Source organism: Temnothorax nylanderi, unplaced genomic scaffold (genome assembly GCF_030848795.1).
Source record: "Temnothorax nylanderi isolate EJ_2023f unplaced genomic scaffold, tnyl_v1.0 TNYL_tig0024_pilon, whole genome shotgun sequence".
NCBI classification, from domain to species: domain Eukaryota; kingdom Metazoa; phylum Arthropoda; class Insecta; order Hymenoptera; family Formicidae; genus Temnothorax; species Temnothorax nylanderi.
In genome coordinates, this window is record NW_027249086.1 from 779,680 (window position 1) to 791,615 (window position 11,936).

At 33.8% G+C, this 11,936-nt stretch overlaps 2 protein-coding genes across 2 annotated transcripts; both read left to right on the forward strand.

Annotated features, from left to right (window-relative positions):
• The first annotated feature begins 4,167 nt into the window (after positions 1 to 4,167).
• Positions 4,168 to 5,899, forward strand: Osi13 (Protein). Its single transcript, XM_071700922.1, has 2 exons — positions 4,168 to 4,357; positions 5,589 to 5,899. Exons 1-2 carry the CDS (start codon positions 4,168 to 4,170, stop codon positions 5,897 to 5,899), a joined length of 501 nt encoding a protein of 166 aa, XP_071557023.1.
• A 3,284-nt stretch (positions 5,900 to 9,183) lies between these two features.
• Osi14 (DUF1676 domain-containing protein Osi14) lies at positions 9,184 to 11,122 on the forward strand. Its single transcript, XM_071700920.1, has 3 exons — positions 9,184 to 9,400; positions 9,748 to 9,933; positions 10,549 to 11,122. Exons 1-3 carry the CDS (start codon positions 9,184 to 9,186, stop codon positions 10,926 to 10,928), a joined length of 783 nt encoding a protein of 260 aa, XP_071557021.1. The 3' UTR covers positions 10,929 to 11,122.
• Positions 11,123 to 11,936: the final 814 nt, after the last annotated feature.

Genomic DNA, 11,936 nt, shown 5'->3' on the forward strand with positions numbered 1-11,936 from the left:
CTCTTTTTCCAGGATCGACAACTGGTCACGAGAGATGAGCGCTACGACCGTCACGACATGCCTCTCTTCCGTTGCTCGTGCCCGCCTTTTGTCACGCTCGTTCTGTTCTGTATGTGGAATTTTAGAGAGTTGTTATCTATGGAAATGTGTGACATATAGGAAATCAACTGGGAGTGGACAGTGTAAGACGAAGGAATGAACGGTGCAACGAGCAACTGGGAACTAACCGATCCGCCGTTGATCCGCCGCTCGACGACAAACTGACCGGACGCCGCGGCCGCGGATACCACGCCGGGCACGCTTCAGTTGCCGAGAAAATCGGCAGTCCGTGTAAAATGAGCTCCGACCGACGAGCCAGCGATATATACGCTCGCGGTAAACACTATGATCCAAATTGTCAGTACCGATATATGTATGTGTCACGTTATATCGCAAAACGGTATGTACGACGCACGGACGCGGTCGTTGCCGATAAGACGGCTTCTGCGGGTATTTTCGCACGAGAGAAAGGGAATGGAGGCCTCTCGCGCGAATGAGCGCGTTATAACGCCTTTATAGGGGCGGAAATGGCAGAACACGATGCGTCGATGTCGACGTCGATGTTTTGCGATGTGTGTGACCGCGCGATTCTTTTTCAGTTACGCCACGCAGACATCCGGGCCGGAGAGAACCGATGAATGGTCTTCATGTTGGAAACGCTTTATGTCTCGTGTCATCGTATAAGATCGCAGCGTGATTTGATCTACCTCGAATGTTATTCCTATCTCGAGGAAAGTCAATTTACAATTGTGTGATTCAATTTTCGATTCTCTCTGATCAAATGCTGCGATATGTACTTTTGTATCAAATGACTTTTTATTCTTTTATGTTAGGTAACTCGTAACCAAGACACTTGACGCTCACAAGTTAGTTAGCATAATATGTTGTTCGATAATCTCGTGATTGATTAGTCGCATTGAGCAATTTTAAAGAGAAATTAGCGACTTTTGTTTAGATAAAGCTTATTTTAAAATTAGCTGAAGAACACAAATTTATTTGATGTTTTCACTGCTAGATAATCCCGTTTGTAAGTTAAAATAAACTGCTGTTAGTTTGAGTTTAACTGATTTATTTGTGATTTGTGATTGAAATGATATCCGGAAGGTCTGGGAAAAGTTGTGTTACTGTTTCACTTCACTTCTTCCTACTTGCTTTTCAATTCTGTTACGCCACTTTTAGATTATCGATTGTCTTTTTCGTCAGAGCATCATCTTGCGCTCATAACAGAGCATCGCAAACTGCGCTATATCTTACAATCTGCTGCATATTTATCTGAACTATCCGAAGTCCTCGGAGCACGTGGTTCCGCTTAAGTGCACAATAGAATATTGAACACATTGCCGTAACCAGCGACATTAGCGTCTTATTTACCCGCAGGATAAGAAATTAGAAATCTGCGTGTATACGCGTAGAAATCTACGTGAAAAGATTGACCGATCGTAGATGATTTCGATGGGATATTTTTTTTAGTTACGCCCAGCAAACATGCGGGTTGCTAATAACCCACGGCAGCTTTAAATGATCCTTACAACTTGATAATATTTTCTTCATTTTGCGTTTAATGCACCAATTTGCGTATGTAGGTATATGGGTCCGAACATATTTATAAATACTACTCTTGCAGTTACTTTCGATTTGTGATGTCTTAAGATTCAAATAAAACGGAAACTTGAATTGCGTTATTTATCGAAACTGTGCTGCAACTTGTGCGAGATATGAATTTATATTACTTAGCACCCCTACAGAGTAGATAGACAGTAAAACGCTTAATACTTAAATTACAGAAAAATATGGTGAAACTATTAATAACTTTGCATAATTAAGACAAAGCATTCAAAACATGTATCGGATGCTCGCACACGAGATTGATGAGACAAAGCGTTATATCGCGCGAAATTCCATTTTATTGAATGATTGATTGACTTTTTCCAGCAATCATCAAGTTCTTATCTGCTCTGAAAATCACTAATCAAATGCACCACAACGAACAACGGATACTTAACAGTCATTATCACGTATGTGCTCTCTCCGTAACTTTCTTCATTCTCGGATGTTGCATCGAGCCAGTTTCATGAGTAATAAACCTGTTTATTTACTATCACAGGAAATCTGTACGCACTGATTACTCATTGGTATAAAAATTGTCTTTTTGAATCGTTTCTAATTCGCTAATAAAAGATATTGCCCATGCATTAAAATGTTTGTTGCTATTAAAATCATCAGACTGGCTATTTGAAGACAGATTATAGTAACATATTAGTCAAGTCCTTCGTGTATGAAGCCGGCAACCCACATATCGATATAGTAGTTTTATTCATATGCCACCTAGGTGTATCACATTAGATTCTTGGAAAGAGGAAGTCAAGAATAATTTGACTATTTTTTTCAAGAATTTGAATCCCAAATAACAATGACCGTTATGAATGAAGAGAACATCGAAAGATAAAATAAAGAAAACAATGTTGATCTTGTTATTGGTTTCTGGTTAGATCATTATTGTTGTGTTAGCATTATTTTTTGTATTACAAGTTATAATAAACTCTTATAATAATTACTGCAAAATTTTGTGACTGATTAAGTATAATTATACTTATATATTATTATTACGATTATTATGATTATTATAAGTGTTCAACAAATATTATTCAATTATTACGTTCTTGAGATATCAGAAACTGGCATTGTCTTTACAATAAATAAAAAATTTTACTGACAAACAATATTGCGTGATTACTAGTTTTATGAGCATAATGAATATCATTTGTAAGCTTACTCAAGTGTAACTATTATTACTGTTATTACTGCTAGCCACAGTCCTAATTTTGACAAATAACAGGTGCTCACAAAGAAGGAGTCTGTCATTAACGATATAACAACTTTATTCGTAAAGTAAATTAACGTATAATAACATTAATATGTATATAAGTACATATAACGGTATAAAATAATAAAAGGTACTAAGATACAAAAAACACGCATGAAAGTCTCAAAAAATTGCTTTTTGGATAAAACGGTATATCTCTGCAGTTTAAAAATAAGCTTTACTGTAATTTATTAATAACAATACTTTTTTCGTATGTGATCAAAATTATTTAAGAAAAGTATTATTGTGATTTAACAATAATTTCTAAAAATATGATTTTGATAACGTTGACGTACTCCTCATTGCTTTTCCGACGTTTATCTATCGTGCTCAAGCGTATAACATCATTTTTTGTGACATTGATAGAAAATACTTTGCTTGACGATGAGCACGGAAATAGATCTTTTTTGCAGCCTTTATCAATTAATTGAAAAGTCGGTTTCTAAGGACAAATACACTTTCTTCTGCGGTTGATTAATGCTTAGTTTAAAACACCGCTCAATAGAGATATGATATCATTTACTAATAATTCGTCAAAATCTTTTAATATTAATTGATTATTAACATTATTATTAATATCATTTTAGCTTCTTTATAGTATAGCATATTTGTAAAATTTTATCATTAATAAATGAAAATATCATGAAAAAATAGCTGGCTCTAATTTAATTATTTATCGTTACAATAATCGGAACGCAACTGATTCTCTTTAATTATAGATTTGCTTTTAAATGAAATAACTAAGTTTGCATTATTTCTGGCTTACTTTTCTCGGTAAACAGGCCGTAAACAGACCTACGGGTCGTGGCAGCGGAGCTCGTCTTCGTGCCACAACTATTCGAGTGTAAAACGAATTGATAATAAATGCTGTGCACTCTCACGACAAAGGACAGTAATGGTGAGGACGTTTGACGGAGAGAACGATCTACTTACCCCGGTCGAAATATTCCGGGGAAGATTTTTCGAGAGTGGTCTACGCGAACAGCGTCCAATGGTCGAGGTAGACTAGCTTGGGAGGTACGGGAGTGGACGTTGGGTCCTTCGTCACGCATCAGTACCAAGTTAGATGAGCAGTCTCCTCCTCTGAGCTTTTCGCGGTCCCACTATATAAACTAATGGCCCGGTCTAGCACGAATGTCAGTTAACATTGGCGAAGAGGTCGGTCGCGATCGCAAGATAAGCGAAGTTTTCCAGATAAAACGTGATCATAGAGTGTGTTATAAGAAAGTATAAAAAAGAAGTAAAAAGATCTAGATGCTGGAAAGATGTTACTGCTGTACATGCTACTTTTTCTACCAACATTCGTCGCATCACAGGGATCGCAATCAATGAAGACACTGGACCGAGAGATGCTGTGGAACGACTCTAGAGGGTCTTTAGACTGGATTGGTGAAAGTTTTTTAAACACCATTGATACAATTTTTCCTATTTCGAAATCGTGTGACGATGTAGAAGGTACTAGCAATAATAATTATTTGTGGTTGAATGTAGCTCAAGAAAATTCCATTTTCAAATTTTACATTTGGGGTTTGATAGAAAAAAAAGTTCAGATTTCGTTTTATTCTATTCTCTTATATTAGATAATAAAGCGGTGCATATAGAGAATAAACAATTAATTACATATAATAAAATAAAAAACTTTTAACAAAAATAACTTTTATATTAATAATTAATTACTATCAAGTATTTAATAATATTATGGATTTTAAAGAAAAAAATTATAGCTTTTTTAACCGTTTTTATAAAATTTAAATGTTATAATGTATAATTTTTATATTACATTTAAATATAAAAAATATTGTATTAAATTAATATACGAGAGGTATTAGTATACAGACGCGAAATATGTAAGCATTACTTTGAAGAAAGAAGTATTAATATCTTTACTATTAAAGACATTAATATTATTATAATCTACTGATTTTATAACTATATTTTTAATTGTATTAATAGAATGTCAAATAGAAAAATAAAATTATTGCAAAATTTATGGCTATTTAATGATGTCTGTATATAATGCAATTTAGTATTAAAGCACTGTGCAAAAGTGTTTAAATTTGGATACACATTGGCAAAATTTTTTTCTTATTACTACCACATACCTTTTTTCTTATTACTTTTATAACAAATTTTACGTAATATATCTGAATAGACTAAAGGAATTGCGAGTAACGAGCAAATCTAGTGTGGTATTTCAAGTTTAGTAGTCAAAGATTTGAATAACTTGCTGTGAAATTGAATTATGAGACCGCGTATTAATCAAACGTTGTTAAAGGAGCGTGTAATTGCACATGTTGTCCATTACGTTATGATACTTTTGGGTTTACGGACGCGCGGAGTCTCCCGGTACAAAAACATAAGTGCTTTCTACTCTAGTTCATCTTTATTAACTTCCGTGACGATCGTACCTATTAAGGAACGTATACTTCGATGAAGCTCGATATGCACATCCTGGTTTTCGAGGGAGCAAGATACTTTTATATAACATAACTATAATATAATTTTTTAAAGTCAGCATGTGTAATGATTAGTAGAACGTTGCAGGCAATGTAGTATAGAATATATCGAGTGGGGATATAAAGGATATGTTTTTATTTTAAAGCGTGTGTCACATTTATATATATTTCTTATATATTTCTTACATCCATTCATATTTACTAAATATCTCTTTCTTTATTAATTGCAGGGCGTAAAGATAATAAATACAAAAAACTGAATAAGTATGTTCTGCCTTTGATTATTGGGTTTTTGCTGATAAAATCGATTCTATTGCCCATCACGTTGAAGGTATTGGCTATTCTAAGTGGAAAAGCTGTTGTGCTGAGTTTGATGAGTTTGATCCTGGCAGCCATAATTGGATTAAAAAAGATTGCCCACAAGGAGAGCAGCTACGAATTAGTCAACAAGCACAGGCGACAGGATGTATACGGTTTCATTGGCGACGTACAAGAATTCGAACCTTATCGATTTTACAAAGAACGACGTAGAAAGAAGTGAAAAGAATTATTAACGGACAATAAAATTCTTCGTCTGTTCCTCGATTATTCTTATATAATGTGTTTGTCGTATAGGAAAATACCAATGTTACTTTAATTTTAAGTAATTCTAAAAATGATTGGCATTATACATAAAATTAAGAATAAGATATATTTATTTATAGTTTTAATTAATTTTGTATTTGCTCTATTTATTTATTTAAGTGTCTAGCTATGATAAGATTACACTAAGATCAAACATTGTAAATATAATAAATTCAAAAGAAGCATAATTGAAGCGTTATCACATATATCTAGTGCTGTAAAAGTTCCTCTCTTATTCGTATTAACATCAATGAAGAATTTTACAATGGAGATGCGTTAACTGCTTGCGTTAATCGTGCAGTTAAATACGATAACTGACTGTTGATATATTGGTGAAAGTTACCATAAACTATGAAATTTGTAGACGGAAACATACAATTGCTAAAATACATATACAATGCACTTATAGTTAATTTATTACATCTCTATAATAGCTTTATGTCTCTTTTACTATTGTAATATTTAACCAAATCCTTTTCGAAGATGAGTAATCTCAACGTATCTTGACGCATTTCACTAGTGTGATGTAAGAAAGAGAGAAAGTTTCTTGATTCCGCGAGGAACTAGTTTGTAGATAGAGTATCCATTTCTCTCTTCGTAACTGTCGAAGTTAAATTACATCTAGTTATGGAAATAAATATGTTTCCAATAAAAATTTTTTGAGCGTTACAATTACAACATATTTATATAATTCTGTAATCAAAGTATAAATCTTACTATTAATTGTGAAGAAATAAAATATTGTAACTATTACAAAAAGACCATTTATTATTGTAAAATGTAACATTTTTTTAAACAATCCAAAAAATAGGAAATATTAATATGATCAATTATATAACAAATGCTCGAGAGAAAGCGAGAAAAGGAATTTTCTTCGCGTCATTCACATGAAGAATAAGACGGAAAAAAATAAAGATATGACTGGAACTGACCCAAATGTAAGTCATCGACCTTCAATTCCTAAGTCCTGTGCAGCTAGAAACGCTCTTCAAGGGCTTTTAGCTTCATCATATCATTTTTATAACATATCATTTTTATAATGTAAATATAAAGTTTTACGTATGCATATATCAAATATTGCATATAGATATTGATAATTGTTTGCGTTGGGTATAATCACCGACTGAAGTATTAATTAGTAATTTTTTGTACTGTTCAAATGGACAGAATTATTAAGATTTTTCGTTTCTTAAAAGGAAAATATGTTTTTAAAATAATGGTGAATTCGTCATAGATAAGAATTGCTATATGAATTTCTCCGAAATATCATATTCATAGAAGGAAGTAACTGATAGTATTCATAACCCAGAAAATTAATCGCAAAATTGTCTTCGTTCCTTCCAGGTCGAATACCGTTAAACGAAGATAACGAAGTCCCTCCTGTACCTGTTAAATATTTAAACAGATTCGTGTGGAGCACAATGGAATACCTCCTGTGAATAAGTTATTTGTTACTTTCTCAAGGTTGGTTGCCTGAAAAAGCAACGTTGATGATACCTTTTATTGTTTATTGTTTCGTCACATCAATTTCTCTCATGTATAATCTAGTATACATCTTTTCAAATGTGAATTTAATAAACTCAATATATGATGTCAAAATTGTTAAGAGTACATGCGATCTCTTATAAATCAACTATTTTGAGACTACAATAATGTCTTCTTCTGTCTGTATTTCAATGCTTTAAATGTTTTTGAAAAATGAAATTTTTACACGGTGCAGCTGGTGGAAATTCTTGTAAATCAGAGCTAAGCGAGTGTAATGAAGTTGAAAAATAAAGTAAACTTGTAATAATAGTTTATCATATACTTGGATATTGTTCATAAAATGTCGAGTTATTTGAAAATAAAACATCTCACAATATCTTTCATTTTATTATAATAATTACATTTTACAATATTCGACGAAAACATACTAAAATAATCAGGTGGACACAAAAGTAGTAAAAAAAAGTTTTAAGTAGTAAAAAAAATTTTATTAACTCCAGTTATATCAGAAAACCTGTCGGAGACGTAATCTATAGTTCATATGTATTACCGACGACGGCTGGGTCAAGGTAAGCAGCTTGGTGCACGTGCTTGGTTGCAGGAGAATGCATCGGTCCATTTTATAAAGGAAGCTGGACTATGATGCTTAGATTGTTCCGAAAAGATATTTAAAACTAAATTGATATCTTATAATTGATGTTATAATTGATATGTTAAAATCAATAATAATGCAAATAGATTTAATAGATTTCAAATATTCTTCATTTATATTTCGTATTTCTTTTGAATATTTTTAATTTTATTTAATATAATATCTAAAATTGTATATTCTGCGATATGTATGCGCCTGCTTTACTCACAATTCAAAGAAAAATTACTACTAGAAATTGTTCACATTTAGCGTCACCTAAATGCACACGCACAGGCTACTTGTAAGAAAAGCGTATATCCGCGACCGCGAAGCACGTGCAACTGTGAATGGCGGCAAGGTGCGAAATGCACGTCTGTCATCACCGTTGTTGTCGGTTTTCTAAACAATCTGCTGCGCGTGAAGAAAAAACAGAAAGTGCCGTATGTCAAAATGTTAATCTTGCCGACGCGACGAGAAGAAAGGAAGTGATATCTAAAGAAGTAAAACCCCACATCAATATAAAGTACTTATTTTTAAAACTAAATTATAAGATATGTTCAACGATTATTTAATCAAGCTAGATGTTGTCACCAAAGATATTAGTACCCTTCTCAAATATAATATCCTCAAAGGTCCGTCCTCCAATAATTCCTGAATCTATAATAAGTGTTACCTTCCCTACTGACCCAAATTCTGAATGGTTACAGTGGTAAACGTAAACTTCTCTCGGTGACGTTAGGGAGAGCGACTTCTAGGTCCGCCCAAGCGGTGACGCGTCTCTCCACGCAGTCGTTCGTTTGTTTAAAAATTATCGAAGAAAGTTTTCTGGGGAGGTGGCTGTGGCATTTACCCGTAATGATGAGTCGTTCGTCTCATCGTTCCTTGTCGTCATACACGTCGTCGTCATCCAGAGTGGGGATACTGAGGAGGGTCCTACATGGTGCACACCTATAAAGATTCAAGCGCCGCAGGGCCAGGTCACACTTTGTTCCGAAAATTTTCCGGAGAGTAGTTTGCTCCGTCTCCGGCCACAGCCTCTCGGTGTTTCGTTTCGTGACGACTTGACGAGTGATTAGACGAAGAAGATGAACAAATTGCTGGCACTGGTACTTCTTGCTGCGTATACCGCAGCAGGACCTGCGAGCGTTTCCATGCAGCCGTCTCAGGATCTGAATTGTTTGGAGCACGACAATGAGTTCTTCAGCTGCATCTTCGTGAAGACCATCAGTGCTCTCGATAGAGCGGCTCGATCGAGGGACATCAAGATCGTCGACGGCGTCACTTTCGTACGAGACACCCCGAGTAAGTTTTTATATTTATTGCATATATATTATTCTTAAATTTTAACCATATCAATCTGTATAATGTTAAATTTAAATAACATTAAATTTATTACTGTAAAGTTATTAGTATAATATAAAATGTAACAAATATTATATATTACTGTAAATTAAGTCAGTACAAAATACAAAAAATGTTGAAGAATGTTAGTTTTGAAGAAATTTATATCTGGTAATATTCACGAGAACAGATATGCGATAGTGCACAATTTATATTTTTTATCAATTTTTGTATATATTCTGAATGAGATAATAATTATGGTAACAATTAATAATCATTCTTCTTATTAAAAAAAATTGATCTTCTAGTGGACCGCATTGGCAAAAATTTAAAAACAAACGAAGAGGAGATCATGAATGAATTACCACACGAGAGCTCTGACAGAGCGATAAAACTTGTCAACATGCTGTATGATTCGGTCGTCTCTTTTATGAAGAGTCACAGCTTGAAACTTAGCATGCCCGAAGGTTCGGTCTCTCGCGCCCTGGTTGAAGGTAAGTCTTATTCCTTTTGCCTAAGTATTTCGATTACGCAATTGTTCACTTTTCCTCGATTATGTCTATTCGATTAACGTTACGAATTCGCGACGTCATGAGTATAAACGAATAAGCGTCTCAGCATGCCTTTCACCTTCGTGATATCTATATGTACGACGTCAGGCCTGTTCCGGATAAACTCGTTCTTCAAGAAAAAATGATTCGCTTTCCTTCTCGAATGTATTTTAAAAAAGTTTAAGCAGATTGTAATTATATTATTAGAATTAGGATATAACATTCCTATTAATCACTCTTATTTTCTAAATATAATTATGCAACTTTTACATCTTCCAAATATATAAATAATATTAATATTTAATGTCTCTTTATATATCAAAAAGTTAAACGTTAAAAGTGAAATCAAAAGATCTGGCAAATATAATATTAAGTTTGTATCGATATTTCTATATTTATTAAAATATGTGTTTTAGTATAATATAAAATATAACAAAATACGAGCCTCCTTACATTTAAATAATTAAATTAATTTTAGTTTCTTATATTGTTGATATCTTTTATATTAATCTAATCATAATCTAATACCAATTACATTAATTTTTTTCTTATGATTAGGACGTGCCAAGATCAAGAAAATGGTTCTGCCACTGATTGCCGCAGCGGGTCTCAAAATTTTTGCGTTGGTACCGATCTTGCTCGGCGGCTTAGGTCTGCTGGCTGTGAAAGCTTTAATCTTCGGTAAAATCGCCTTAGTCGTTGCCGGTATCATGGCATTCCAGAAGCTTTTCGGTGGTACCAATGTGGCTAGCAGTTTCTTCAATAAGAGTCCCGCGCCTGTTTGGTACGACAATGGCGTCGCAGGAAGTTGGGCCGCTGGTGGGTCTCCAGGATTACAGCACCAAGGATATAGAAGCTTCGACAAGGCTGACGCGAAAGTCGACGCCCATGATTTGGTATATTCAGCGCACGCACCGGTTGCCAACGGTACCGATTAAACGAGATTTTTTTACTCTTTTCGTGTTATCTGCCATGGAAAGACTACGAAATACCCCGCCATATCCCGCGGAGCCAAAAAACCTCCTCGAGGCCATTGGACCCACCTACGACTGCTAGATTATATGTAGTATTTATATATCTACGTTATATGTAATTTATATCAACTAAATAAATTATTAATTAATTGTACGTATTAAATAACTAAATTGTTTGTACTTAATAAATTATTCATAAAAAAAGTATATCCCAAAGAAATATTTGTGGAACATTCTTTTTTTTCGGCTCTTGCTAAATACAAATCAGTATTGAATTTCTAATTTGGAGAAATTATCGTCACAGCGCAAGATTCGATGCAGTACGATGCATAGAAAACCTCGTACGTGATTAGTTTCTGCTAAAGCGAAATATTGACAGCTTTCGGCGTGCAATTGTAGCCGATCGAGCTCATAGCCGATTCCAATCGTATATGAGCTCCAATCGGCATACCTTCAGGTCATTTACACTCCCACTTCTGTTTTCTTCGGTCTTTCTTTCGTCTTAGCCGCTACTTCTGTCACTCGTTCCATTTCTCTTGTTCGACTGACTTCCGACTGCATGATTTAGGACACAAGTTTTACATACCATACCGTGTCACCAAGAGACACGGAAATCTAATTTTCACCAGACTGTGCGTTGATGATGTATGCTGATCGTAAACATTAGGAGATGATAATTGCTTAGAGTCTTACAGACCATTGTATGTATATGTGATGCAAATAAACCGTAGGTGCATACAAATAAATTAGAAATTTCTTAAATGAAACGATTTCTTTTCTCTCTCTGCAATAAAATATACGTTTAGGTATACAAAAAGTGTACATATACTAAAAGAAGAGTAATTGAACGATAAAACATGATATTTTTGAAATTGTTTTATTTATTTTATTTAATTACAAAAACTTTTGTTATTAGATACTTTATAAAATTTTATAATTACTTAGTTTTTGATTGGAAAAGACTCTTGGAAA